The sequence below is a fragment of the Charadrius vociferus genome, unplaced genomic scaffold (assembly GCF_000708025.1).
Source record: "Charadrius vociferus isolate BGI_N301 unplaced genomic scaffold, ASM70802v2 scaffold280, whole genome shotgun sequence".
Lineage (NCBI taxonomy): Eukaryota > Metazoa > Chordata > Aves > Charadriiformes > Charadriidae > Charadrius > Charadrius vociferus.
Genome location: NW_009646340.1, coordinates 609,553 through 624,467, shown reverse-complemented (window position 1 = coordinate 624,467; position 14,915 = coordinate 609,553). Strand labels below are relative to the sequence as shown.

The 14,915-nt window shown below is 36.9% G+C and overlaps 1 protein-coding gene across 2 annotated transcripts in view; it reads right to left on the bottom strand.

Annotated features, from left to right (window-relative positions):
• SULF2 (sulfatase 2) overlaps positions 1–13,252 on the bottom strand; it is a 62,492-nt gene extending 49,240 nt beyond the window's left edge. For both annotated transcript variants that reach the window (XM_009887541.1, XM_009887619.1), the window contains exons 1-2: positions 13,024–13,252; positions 7,392–7,631 (exon numbers count right to left, since the gene is read on the bottom strand). In XM_009887541.1, coding sequence (XP_009885843.1) covers positions 7,392–7,631; positions 13,024–13,198 — 415 coding nt within the window. In that variant the 5' untranslated portion in view covers positions 13,199–13,252. The remainder of the gene's footprint in view (positions 1–7,391; positions 7,632–13,023) is intronic.
• Positions 13,253–14,915: the final 1,663 nt, after the last annotated feature.

Sequence of the window (14,915 nt, the reverse complement as noted above, 5' to 3'; positions counted from 1 at the left end):
TTCACTAATATCTATGGCACAGATTACAACAGTTTAAACAGAACTAGAATTGTAAGGCATAAATACCTTCTGAACATCCCTCTCACACACCCCCTCTGAGAGTTAAAGGAAAAAAAAATCTAGAAACGGCAATCTTCATATCATCAACATTTATTACAATTCAGGACAAGATGACTTAATGTATCGCAACAGCATCATTTCCTATACCGTGCAGTGCACGAGAAAGCAGAAGCGCTGGCTGACTACATGGTTTAGAGGACCACTCTACAACACGGCTCACCATCACTAGTCAGTCTGCTGGTATTCCTTGGTAGCCAATTCTGACCATTCAGATTTTCCACAAAGCCTTTCCCAACGTCAAAACCACCACAACAATGAGACACTTTATGAAAAATGTACCACCAGTACCACTCTTCCCTTTTATGTATCACGGTCACAGAAGAATCTTAACCTTTAGATTTATCCTGCTGTCATCACATGCAACGTTTCCCCCTCCACACATAAAAAACAAAAACCTCCCAGCAGTGGATTGAGACCTTTTTTAATAATAAACAGTCTAAGCAAAAGCTTATCTAGCTTAATGCTGAATCTTTACTAAAATACCAAAGGCTGCATGCACCATGCTATTTGGGCCAACTCCAAAAGAATTTCATTTAGAGCCATTTTGTCTATAGGATTTGAAGAAAACCTGATTGCCAGCTTTCAGGGAGCTACTGAGATACCCTGTACAAGAAGAAATATTTGCTATACTTTAACAAAGATGGTTTTTTCCAACCAGCAATTAACTTGGAAGAACACTACTAAAATCATTAGTTCATAAATAAAACCAAGAAAGTCTTACTGAAACCAGTTCGGAGAAAGTCCAACCCGGGTTCAGTATAACCACAGAATTCCTTTCAACAAGGTATTCACTGCAAGAGAAGAAATCTAGGTTCTACAGTAGTTTGTCTGTACGTTTACGTTTTACTTTCGACAAAAAAATATATTTGACACTCTTGTTTTTTGTAAATTATCAGTCACCTCTTACAGTCCTGAAATGTATCCATCTCAAAAACATATATAGTCCTCCCATGCGTAACATACACAGAAGGATAGGAAGTGCCATTGTCTCTAACCTGGAAGACGAGACAAAGGTCTCGGGGCAGTACTCACGCTACTACTACACAGAAAAAGACACGAGGATGTTCCAATTCAAAGAAACTGGAATTCAACTTCCAGAAACTGGAATTAGAATCTATCTGCAAAGTTTATACTGTAGGCACTGGCGAGTCTTTGAAATCATCACTGTTCTCCTATGCACTCTATTAAAAGATGGCATCCAGCTTATTGTTCTAGCTTTGAACTTCCATATCACTAAGCTTTCCCAGTGCCCACTAAATTGTGGAGCACTGCTGCACAGGGCAAGTATATAACCATGTGTGCCACGTGGAACACTCACATCTTTGGGCATATAGGAAAGAAAACTTAGGAGAACTCTATTCAGTAAATTACATTGCTAAATTAAATTTGATGATTTTGAAAGACACCTGCAAAAAAGCCAGCATTCCAGAAAAGGAAAGAAAAAAGAACCCAAGAAGATACCACAAAGACTTAAGTTGCTAACTGGATAAAACAAAAGTTTTTAAATTGAAGCGAGAAGGAGGGAACCTCTTCTCATTTTTGGCTGAAAAGCTACCTAATATTGAACACAAATGGCACTGGAAAATGAAAAAGGTTCTTTTACTTTGTACATACCGTCACCCTGAAAGATCTAAACTAACAAAGATTTTTAAAAATCAGTACAACAAAGCTATTACACTTTAAATGCTAGAATTGGTGTCCTATCAGAAGAGTGTATTATAGTAGGGGGAAAGAAAAAGATGAGGTGTTTCTCACAATCTACAATGTTTTATGTCAAAACCAGATAGATTTAGGGGAAGGAATGAGAGAGAAAGAAGGAAACAAAATCTGACTGGAAACAAGGGAGCGACAGGCACTGGTTTATTTCTATAGTTGTGGATGCCTTCACCTCAGGCTCCTGGGAAAGTCTGACTGGATTGCAGGCTATCTTGTGGATTTTACTCCATAAGTTATTCACAGAAGTGTATATAGTCCGCTCTTCAGGATAGTTACAAAGTTCCTTAAATAACATAAAGCTACATGCAGAAGACAGGTAACAAAACAGAAGCTGTACAGATAAGTTTCCCTTTTACAACCTCCGCATAATCCTCAGGAGACTACAACTCGACTTAATGTGTTCTCATTTTAAGTTATCATACATTATAATACATTTAAAGTGAATTACTGATGCTTAGAACTCAATTCATAGAAACAGAGGGAAATGATACATACACGTTTGATCTCAGACCAACTTATAGTACAGAACTAAAGTTAGAACCAGGAAAGGCAAAAAAAGTCCTTAACATAAATGAGGAAGGAAATCCAGAATTGTCTTTTTTGTTTGAAAATGTCATTCCCCAGAATATTTGCAGGATATTCCAGCTCAATAATGCGCCACCATGGACCAAACCTGCCAGAAGTAGTAACATGGAGCCAGTGGATTTGGGCTATACATCAGGACCCTTCTCTGCTTACAGCCTTTCCAGCATAGATCCTTGGTTTCCTTTTGCCATAACAGCGATCGTGATATAGCCACTACGCTGGATCTTTCTTTCACACTATTTTCAAGGCTAATGGTCTCAAACCATCTAACAGATACAATTCGACAGACCTTGCTAAGATAATACTTCTATATAGAGAGCAAAAGATCTAAAGAAACCAATTTACCTTCAAGATTAATAATTCAGAAACCTGATACCCAGTTTTGAAAAGTCACCTGGAAGTCTTGGAGCTGAATACCATAATACTTTGGTTCCTAATTGTGCAAATCACATCTGAAAATTAAGCCTGACTCTTAAATCACTTGGTTATTATTTTTAAAAACAGCCTTCAGTTCTCCATCAGCTGCAAAAGCTATCTGTCCTGCATATAGGATCTTACTCCGACTTGGATAATCTGATTTCTTTATAGGCATGTAACATGCATGCATATACACGTGCAGCGTGGCAGAGTGGCTCGGGCACTGGAGCGTGAATCAAAACTTGCATCTCTTCTCAGTGCTGCCCTTCACCTGCACGTGACCTTGTAGAAAATACTTCACTATTCTGTCTCTACTTCTGTCTGCCCTTTGACTCTTTAGGTCACCAATTATTCCCTACCAAGCAATTATGCACAGAGATCTACTTCAGTTAAGTTTAAGTATTTCTGCAATAAAAAAGAGGAACCAGCAACTATCGTGGACAGCAAGTTCTACAGCAGGGAACTAATAGTCAAAGAACGTTTCTGCTGGCATCTATATAGACATTAAAATCTGGTCACATATTTTTCAGGTTCATTCCTCCTTTAATAAACATTTACCAATAGCCTTTCCCCTCTTTCTTACAATTTAATGTTAAAACCACTTTAAAATGTCAAAGGCTCAGACAGTGAAGTGGAAAAATAATTATTTGAATGCAGTCAGCCACTGTATCTTCTTAGTCTAATATTAATGGGAGGAAATGGAAGATTGTCACTGAATTTTAATGAATTCATTAGTTAATTATTGTAAAGCCCCATGAAAGTGCTAAGAATGATTATGACTTTTATTCCCAAGAAATTTTTTATAATGGCAGAGATGGACCTCCCACAATGACTTTTCTCTAGGTTCAAAATACACGACTGGTGCAAAATGGCATTTATTAATTCTTTGCATAATTCAAGTACAGACTTATCATCAGAGTGAGATACTGACATATCACCATACAAGTAGCAGCTTTTTCCTTTGTTAATAGGTTCATTTAACTGAACAGGGTTAGCTGTACTATAGGGTACTGCTCAACAGGAACAAGGACGGTAAGTTAGCCAAAATGTGTACTGCCTTTGCTGCACACTGAGCCACATTAAGCCCTAACATAAATTAACAGAACTCTCTCAGACGATTCACTGAACCAAAAGTGTCCTTCTGCCAGGCTGAATTTGGCCCACCATCCCTAATTCTGTTGAATTTAATAAGATAAACATGTCTTTTCATTTCCTGACCACAGATAAGGCTGATAAAATATTCTGGAATCAGTCACCAATTTGAAGACCTAATCATTCAGCCAGCCAGGCAAATGGAAAAGAGAAGCTTTTCTCATTAAGTAATGTCTAAGGAAAAGTTTAAATCCGTATTCCAATAAAACATCTTGGTATTTGTTGCTGCAGGACCCGAGCATGCAACAACGCACTGTGCATTTTAAAAGCTGTCTCACAGAAAGAGATGTGTATGTTCACGGAAAACAGAACCTTTTCTTTGTAAATGTTTACACAGGAACCTTTGGCAGAGAAGGTCCCTGACATTCAGAAATGTTTGTCACCGGATCTCTTTGTTTCTTTTCCATTCAAATCATCTCCTGCTCCAAGTTGAAAGCACTACCATCCACTATTTTATATCAGTGACGACTCAGATCTCTCTGACTTTTCTAAAATTGATTTTTCTAAAATTCATCAGTTGACTTGGTTTGTTTACATAAATTGTCCTTCTAGGCCAATTTCCCACAACATGCAATAGGATAACGATGTCAGAAGCTCTTCAAAATTGGACTGATTGGTTAATACACTGAAATTGGGAACTTGTCTACATGTAGTGGCTGTGTAACAAGAACACAGCCTTCAGTCACTATTCATGACATTGGCATTTTTAGGCTGTGAGACAGGTTAATGCAGAAGATGACATACACGTAACACCTACTGCCTCAATGGCTTCCATTGTAGAAGGAAAACCCATCCTTTGCATTGTCATGATATTTATTTTAATTGATCCACATAAAGTGATAGGGAGCCCGATGGTCAAAATCCTGACTGTTAAAGCCAAAGACAGAACTCCCCTTGAGCTCAGCCTCTTCCTTTCGTCCCTATTCTGCCAAGTTCAGTGCCTAACAAAGTTGGTCAAATTTTTTAAAGTGCCATAGTTGAAAAATATAAAACTGACAGCCACAGCTGAAAGTGAGAAACAATTACAGGAAAGTCGCACCTTTTCCATCTCGTCTCATATTTTTACTTGCAACTTGTACAGGAGAAACCTGCACTACACTGCTCCTTCCTGCGCACGTACCACCAGCACATTTCCCAAAGGTGTCAGCAGCGGCACAAGTCTGTATGGATCCAAACCACAAATGCCACAGCCACAGGAAAAAAAAAATGTAGCAAGAATGGTCCCCAGCAGAAGCATCTTTTGTAACAGAACAAAACACGGGGAGATCACAATGAATAAAGAAGAGGACAAGGAGCTGTGAAACAAGTGAGTGTGAGTGGCAGAAAAGAAGAACAGAGGGAAAGTTAAGTGGAGTAGGAAAGCACAATTTCTTCCTTCAAGTTTAAACAAAAGAGAAACAGAGGGAGAAGGCCTGGCTTATGAATTAAGGAAAAAACAAGCTCCTCTCCCTTTCTGTCTTGAAGGTTGTGAACTTAAATACAAAAACAAGCCTCAAAAGGCTTTATTCCTCATGGCATCTTTTTCTTCTCAAAAAAAAAAAAAAAAAAAAAAAAGGGATCAAGAAGCTAAACTGTATGACTGCAGGGCAAACCAGTGCTACCATGGACCTAAAAAAAAAAAATTAAAACTAAAAAAACCCCTACAAATGAACTCCTGTGCTTTCCAGATCTTCCTGTGGTCACTGCAGTCATGTTCAAGGACGACTCCCTGTTTCAGAGAAACACAATGTCCAAAATGCTCTCCTTAGCAGGTTACTTTTGAAACTTGAGAAACTGAGTTCTAAAGTACAATTTCCTGCTGTTTCTGAAGCAGGGAAATCTGATCAGATCTTTGGGGTGGGCTGGGGGGTGGGAGGGTGTAAAAGACAAAAAACCTTCTTACTCCAATACCTTCTTATCCTTCACAGTGGCTAACTCAAGACTTTAACCAGAGATCAGAAATGACCATCAACCTCCAATAATGGCAATTCCCAGTTAAATTTGCATAATAATGTATCACACTTAACTACATGAATGCGGATCTCATTTACACCTGAAGATTGCTTTGTACTTGTAAAAGTACTGTTTCTATGTGTACCAATAATTTTAGTTTGCAAATTGAGAGCCAGACTGAAAATGAGATACAGATTCACTAAGATCTTTCATCTAAATTCAAACATTAAGTTAAGGTAAAAATGTAAGACATACGAACACAAGGACACTCGCAAAGGTAGTAGAAATTGCAGGTGCCTGAAATATAGTCACTAAATATAAAAATTATTACAATAGACAAAGAGCAGTAAACATAAAACAAATAATTTATGAAGAATAAAATATTAACCTTGGTGTGGTATTCATATAATCATTGGTATTAGTGCCAGGAATAATAAATGGAGGGAAACAGCAACCAATTAATAAGGTATGTATATTTCCCCTAATTTATTTCTTTCCAGATTAACGCAGGTCTTTATTTTAGAAAAACAAAACAAGGAAATTACCTATTTGTTTTAAGATGAAGACTTTGCAGCAATGACATGTAAAACTCAGATGAATAGTTAGAAAGGAAATAACGATCTTGTCACAATTATTCTTCAAGATTTATACTAGTTTCTGGAAGCCTCAAATACTAGGAATTCAAAGCACAACTGTATGCTATCAATAACAAGTATACAACAATACTATAGTATATATACTACAAATAACACAAATAGAACCAAGTTTATGCCCATTTCTCATCATGACAAAAGGCATTAGCAAGAATCATGACAAAACCACTGTTAATGGGCAAGAACCTAAATCTCATGTCTGGAGAACGCAAGAAGGAAATAGGTGTGAAACATGTGCTACATATTTTCTGAAATCCTTTCTAAAGGATTTTTGTTCCTAAGGAGCACTGCATGCAAAGAGGATCATTTGTTTCTCAGGAGTACATTTGATCTTCTCCATCATTCCTCAGTTGTTATTTATCCTAAACATCTTTCTGGGAATGGATTGTTTGGAGAAACCAATCCAGCTGACATCTCTGCCCCAAAGCACAGAAGGAGCAGTCCCTTCTCCTGTATTCTTAGTTTGATTAACGTATCTGTTTTATGAAAAATTCAAATTACTGATTCCTTTCCACAGCATCTTTCTTGTCTGTTCTATGCACTTCAGGTAATTGCAGGGCATATTCAACATGTGCTATGCCTTCAGTTCAAGCATGCACATTATTTTTTCGTTCCCAGCTTCTGAAAAAAGTCTGACTTTTTCTTTTTTTTTTGTTATTAGAATTTCCTCAAGTAAAAATACAAGGAAGCTACCTACGTGCACAACTGAAGCTCTGGCATTCTGCACTGCTGCAGTCCATTACAAGAACAATTTCAAATACTATATATTAGCCTCTGTACTAGGAAGCTTTCAGATAGAGCCAGCCTTGATCTTACCTGTCCTGTATCCTGTGTTGTTGAGGTACACTGCAAATGTACGTATTTCATGCTGAGCCTGCCAGGACGGAGAAGAACAGTTCTCATTGTTAGTGTAAGTGTTGTGGTTGTGAACATACTTCCCAGTAAGAATAGAGGAGCGAGATGGGCAGCACATGGGTGTTGTCACAAAGGCATTGATGAAATGAGCACCTCCGTGTTCCATGATCCGCCTTGTTTTATTCATCACTTGCATAGAACCTGGAGGAAGAAAACCATCGCAGAATTATTTTCTTGTTTCAGTCACAAGAGCTAACAAAGAGCTCATGTGTTACATCAGAGGCCAGAATGAAGCACAGGTAGTAAGGGCACTATAATCTCATAGTGAACCCAAACCCAAAGAGATTATTCTCCCCCCTCTAGCAAAGTTCTCCCGTTGTTTTAAGAAGGACCAAATACTGAAATCTTAAGATTTGACTCAAACCTGTCGACATAGATCATAATGCTTTTTTAATTTCTCTTTCTCTAAGCTCAGTATTTACCACTGTGACTACCTGCACTATCTGTGCAGCCTTTTTGGAGTCACTAACACTGTTCCAGTAGCTGAAGGCAAGAACCAGCATGAATTAGGCTGAGACAATGGGGTCTGAGAGTGAAATTCACTTTGTGCAGCAACCCTGACCGAAGTTTCCACACTCCTTAAGCATTATTTAATCCTTGGTTTCAGAAGATACCTGATGCACTGCCTTTCATGCCAACCTTCTGCAAAAGGCCGAGGGTTGTAATCACAGAACCATTGAGATTGAAGGGATGCCTGGAGATTATTTAGTCCAACCCCCTGCTCAAACAGGGTCTGCTTCTCTAGGTAGAATGTTCTTTTCCCTAATGTTAGGTACTAGCAGGTATTGATTTCTTTAACTTTCACTTAACCAAAGACAAAGTAAAGCCCTCATAATAATTTCCATAACCAATCCACTGAGTTCTATCTATCTATCCACTGGATTCATTTTTATAATAGTGTTACCTAAAACTCTTTTCTGTTTCCTATTTGACAGAAGGCTTTGGACAAAGACTAAATCTTTACCATAGAGATCCACCAAGCTAAATCTGGATCCATATCAGAGTTCTTCCTACACACAGAAACACCAAGGATCAGAAGAAAAAAGACATTTAGTTTCCCTCATCTATCAGTGCCTGAGAGTTAGAACTGCATCAGACTGAGTTACACTTGACCTAGGAAGAACTTCCATTTTCCATAGAACTGTAATGACACCTGTCATCAGCATGACCTCGCAAAGGAGAGCAAACCTTTCCATCGCCAACCCTCCCTTCTTGTTATGAGCAAGGAAAACCAACAGGCAACATGAAAATGAAGGTATAGGTTCATGCTGGAGTAGGGTTGGGGCTAACTTACCCAAGCTTGAGTTGGATTAATAGTTCAGCTTTGATCAATGCATCCTGCAACCATCTGGCACAAACTACATATTGTTTCTGTCAGTAATGAGTTTAGGTTTCTTCTATAAGCTCTTTAGGCAGAGATTTCATTATGAAATTGCAACAGTAAGTCAGTTTGATACAGGGCACATTGACATAACCAGGAGTCAAAACGGTCATACGCCACATACAAAATCTGACTCTCTGGCACCAGGAAGGAGGGCTAATTGCTACTGTAGATCATTTCACCTAAAAATTGCCATGGTTTTAGTTCTCTTCACATCATTTTGTTGGAATGAATATTAAAAGAGTTAAAAAACACGTTTGTGCATTTCTCAGGTTAGAGCACCTCTCGGTCACATCCCTTTGTGACAAGAACCAAGGCAGGTTACTGCATTCCTCCTTTAGAACTTGCTAAAGTTCGCATATGAAAAAGAAGTTTCTGAAGAAATCAAGATTTTTTGTTTCCATAACTGTGGGATAAGCGTCAGTGCTCAAAGGCACTAACAACACAGTCAACAATTATAACAGTCAATTATACGTTATGTGAGCCTGAAAACCGTGGACGTTTCCTCTGTGTTGTCTTATGAGCTAGCCCAAGCATAAATAGGCAGACTGAAAGAATGTTTTGTCATCCCAATATTAAAATACAACTTAACAACCCCTTTAAATGACAGAGGCATCTGTGCATAAATAACAGTACATGTTAAGACTCCCCTTGGGGACAGTAACCTCCTTTAATAAAACCGTTGTAATGACAAGGCCCTATATATCAACAGTCTTTAATACAAAAACATATGATCTAATCTGCTTCTCCAGCTTGAGAACTAATACAGAGTGACAGATCAGTGGAAGGTAAAAATCCAGCACTCTTCTGTACAATCTTAAATAGGCCAGCTTTAAATATTTTAAACAGTATTAAACCAGCCAACCAAAACTTATTTTCTTCAGCTTGCCTCCAATCCAAACACAGAATTGTGAGAAAAAGTAGAAACTGATCTTTCTGTGGCAAAAGATTAGTTATGTGTTAATCAGCAACTGGAACCTCACCAAATCACCTTTTGAATTGGAAAACCTTCTGTGGTTTCATTAGTGGATGTACCAAGGGAAGTCATGCTTTGAAGTGTCAATATTTAATTCAGAAAATGTTCTGTTACCAGTGTAAAGTGACTGATAATAAATAAAAATGATTTAGTCTCAGCTATTTAAAAAAAAATAATCCACTGGACTAGAGTGAAAATATGAAAGTTTAATCAATTTGATGCATTCAGGCTGCTCACTGAACAAAATGAAGCAAAACCCAAGTTGAAAGTCCACTTGAAATTTGTGTGGTACCCGTAACTTTGCTTAGTGTGTATTTGCAGTTCACTTTAGGGACAGCGTTGATATTTTTACTAATATTAATGGAGAAAACATACTAGTTGTTTATGAAATAATATTGACTTTCTCATTCTTTGTGTTTTGTTGTCAGAGGTCATAATTTACATGAATTTTTGGGAGCTCCAGCTGTTGAAGAACTTGTATTAAGGCCCAAGTGAATTAGTCTACTCTGAAGCACAATTTAAGAAGTAGTATCCATATGCAGATAAGTTAACTGTACCCCAGAATGTTAATTAACTGTCCCCTAAAGCCTTCTATTTTTATCCTATTTGAAACTCATTAGACACACTTTTCACATCTTCATTTCCTTTTTTTTCCCCTCATATTTAATTTTAACGAAGATCTAAGGCCCTAATCTCCATGTATGATAACTAAGAAAAATTATCTTCCATGCCACATCTGTAGTTTTTCAGAGGAAGATGTAGGAACATACAAATCATCTCTCACTCAGATTTCTCTAACATGGCTGAAATATCTTCTAAATAATCAGGTCTTTCTCCAACTATGAGATAATGAAATAAGCTCGTTTGTTAAATGACAGCAATATGGTAGGCAAACCTAATTAAACCGGAGATGCTGAGTCCATCACACAGGGGACATCAGCTTTATATGAACTTGGACTTAAATGGCTCTAATGGGGAAAAAAAAAAGTCTTCGTTTCTAATTAATTCTTTCTCCTCGTCAGTATATTCCTCTTTATATTCTGCTTGTCAGTACAACTCTTTTGATTAGACAGTCAACTGAGTGTGTATGTTTCAGTAGTTCTTGGTGTTCTCATTTGTCTTCTCTCATTTGTATCCATTACAATTTACACTCGTTCTCCTTTGACCTGGATATTCTGCATCCTTTTCATCGGCTCCTCATCAGTCTTTTCCCTTTTTTAAATTCAAGGCTGAAGTTTGGTTTCCCAAGTAAAACTCATGACTAACAGTAGTACAAATTAAAAAAAAAAAAAAAAAAAAATCAAACAAACAACAAAAAACCAAAACAAAAACATTTACTCTTTTTCTGAAAGGATGACATTCTGGTAAACTCCACCTGCTACTGCTGCATTGTTAAATCTATCTTAAATTAAATAAAGGAAAGGCTGTTAAGAGCACTTGAAATTGTGTTGTCTTCCCTTTTGCCTCAGAAGTAGCCACAAAAGAACAACGAACTACAACACCCATCAGTTAAGAATATTCTTAGAAACAGATGACTTCTTAGTTATGCACAGCTTTCTCTGCTACACTTTCATAGCTTCCAAGTTTTCCGTAGCTTTTATAATTCACATCTTGTTTTCATCTTTCTTAAATGCATTAACCACAATCCCCACAAATGGCAATTTTGATTAACTTGGACAGCTCACCAGACAAAAGACAAGAATAAAAATTAATTCAAACAAATATTGGGTCTCACAAAGCCATTAGTGGCAAATGACGAATATCAAATCTCAGCTTCATCAAATGGATTTTCCTTAGTTAGATCCTAATTTGTGTGGACACATGCCCATTATGCTTGAAATTGGAAAGCATCAGATTATCAGAGAAGAGAAATATACTGCCCAAAGGACCTAGACAATTGCATCAGAAACAAGCAGGCTAGCATAAAATAGAAGATGATAAATTTTTTAAGACCACCTTCTGAGTGTGCAAGATAATGTACTTGGGTTCTTTTCGATATACGTTATTGAAACTGCTTTATTTGTGATCCAAATAACCATTTAAAAAAAAAAAGTGCCAATAACAACTCTTCTGATCCTACTAATTTGAATTACATTTGTACTTAGTGGGGTTACTACCATAGCAGGCTTTCTCACCACACTTGAGAAGAATGTGACATCCGTGATACTGCAGACATGCAGTAATGCTGATAAAAAGGAAGCATCTGTAAGAATACTGCCCCATCACTGTGATTAACTTCTCAGCTAGATGAGTAAGTGTATAAGTAATACAAGTTGATTAACTTTACTATTGTATTCTTTTTCTTCTGTGAGGTCTGTTTTCCAACTTTTCCCATCCATACTAGAAATTTGATGCAGTAACTGTCAGAAAAACCCACCAGACCACACATATATAAGCTCTCATCTTTCAAATGATCCAGTCTTTATACTCAACTTAAAAGCATATTTCTAATGCAAAATTATTTATGTAAACTGGTTCACGTTAATCACTTCTAACTACAGACAACATTTGGTAAATATAAGCTTGTGCAGGTAACAGAACAAAACCCAAACTCCATCAGTTAATTCATTATTCCAAATCATTAGGCAAAGTGTGTGTTTAATCTTCATCTCTTTTCTTCAACAATTAACATAGCATTGAATAACACAGTAGAACCTTTTCATACTAAGCGATTTTGGTCAGTAATTAACTACACCTCTAAATGGACAATACCAAGAATAGTATGACTACGTTGGGTAACATTTAAGTCATTAAAATTAAAATTGTATATGTAATGAATGTCTGCAATTACAGAAAAAAAATTGGGTAATTACATGGTGCAATAATCAGTTATGAATTTAATCCTCCTGCTTTGGCACGTAGCTTCCCAGGTTATACTTGTAATTGCCAGAAGCATAGTTTAGGGGTGTAGATGAAGACAGATAGGCAGGAATCTCATTATTTCCCCAGAAACAGGAAGTTTGATATTTTAAGTTGAGGCTAACTTTTGCTGTCCTTGAATTGCACGCAGACAGAAAGTATTTTCTACATAAAGGTAGGTTTAAACTTTTGCTACTTGTTCTTCCTATCCTTTTTCACACTGGAAAAAAATAATTATTTTGAATGCAGGAATCAAGCTTTAAGGAAAAGCAGTGCCACGCTTGTTAGCTAAAATTCACTTTATGTTAGGCTCTTACCAAGTTCTACATCCTGATCATCAGTAAGAACAAGGATGATGTTTGGGCGGATGTTTCTACGATCTCTTTGAAATCTTCCCTTCAGATGCTGATTTAACAGGAAAGCTGAACTTCCATCCAACAGTGATAAAACAGTCATCATGAATAATCCAAGGACAATACTATGCTGTGCCATATTGTGCTGATTTAGTGTTCTCTCTGAACAAGGTAGGTTAATGGCTTCTATTTCTTTTTTGTTTGCAGGTCTCCTGTAAGGAAGAGGGAAACAAGTATTTATTTATACCTTGACCCCCCTGCCCGGCCAGGGAACAGCAAGGTTCTCTCCAAAGAATTAAAAAGCAATATACTTGAAATAATCTAACTCCTATGAAAAAAAAAAAGCGATAAACAAAACAAGAAAGCAACTGAATGTTTTTCTAGTATCAGCTAGAAACAAAGACATGAAAAATTCACAGTTCATAAGCTATTACCAACGTAGACAACGAAGTTCCAACTCCATGCTCAAATTTGGCAGCAAGTTCAAGGATTTAGCAGGGTATCAAACTCTTTCTTTGATACATATTAAAAGCAATCTTCTTCCTTAAGGTTCTGGGATGTTTTGAAGATGACATTTTTGTTTACTGCCTCAAAAATGCAGATGTTGAAGGAAAAACCCCACATCTATCCTTATTTTTAAACAGGCTTGTGGTAAAATTTACTGAGTTAACAACACGTTTACAAATTCATAGAGGATTCTCAGACAGAAGACTTGTTATACATTGATTTATCTTACAAATTTGATTAGAGAGCAGAGCTGCCCAGATCTTGGAACTATGGCATGGTACTGTTTGAAGTCTACTACGGCTTTGATGTCAGCATGATATCCCTTCAGCATTTCTGTTGGTTTCCAAGATTATTATTATTTTTTAAAAAATATCATTATTATTAATGAACATATTTGAAGACCCACTACTGCAAATGTTTGGGCATGGATGTACCAAAAAGATTTGCACTGCCTAACGACTTCTCTCCGTCATAAATACAATGCCCCAAAATTGACTTGTTTGCAAAACAGAGCACGTCTAACTGGTACTGCTCCTGTTAATGAGCCAATAAAAAATTCTTATCAATTCCTACATGAAAATTCCCAAAAATGAATGAGCGTGCTGAAGAATTTTTGAAATAATAGTTTTGCTCAGTGGTCTTCTGGTATAAGGGGATTTTCTCTTGCTTTCAGAAGTCAAAATAACAGTATGAAACTGTATTGAAAATATCAAGTACTAACTATTTCATCAGATCCAGTGATCAATGAGTCAGTTTTTGATTAATTCCCTACTTGCTGCCTGCCTTTTCCTGGACTGGTGCCAACAATCCCTTGTAATGCAGTGAAAAATCAATTAAAAATGACACAAAGGAAACTATCTGCTTTTTGTAAAGATTAGAAATGCCTGAGTAGAAAGAACTTAGCACAGCGTGTTTTACCCAAAGAAATACACTGGCTATTCTGTCCCTAAAGTCACTGGGGAAAACAGTTTTTCCTCCAGCAGATTATTTCATAGCCACATTATTACTTCATCTCTGTCAGCGTCTGCTCTTTGAGATAAACTTTGATTAAGAAAATTCTCATGTAATAGCAAAACCACTGGTCTGAAAAATTATACTCAGCTTCTATGCTTATTTAAGAAACGCATATTGAATTTTTGTAAAAGTCAACAGATATGTAGCTACAGTATGATGCAACATTTATTGAGGCTGCTTTCCACTAAGGTATACTAATAGTGTTTTGAGGAAACAAAAAATCCTTCTTCCTTACTATTGTCTCCAGTGAGTTTCACAGGCAGGTGAAATTAACTTTTTTCATAGCAACTAAAAATTGATTTTAAATATCCTAGCACTTGTTCCAGTGGGTAGGG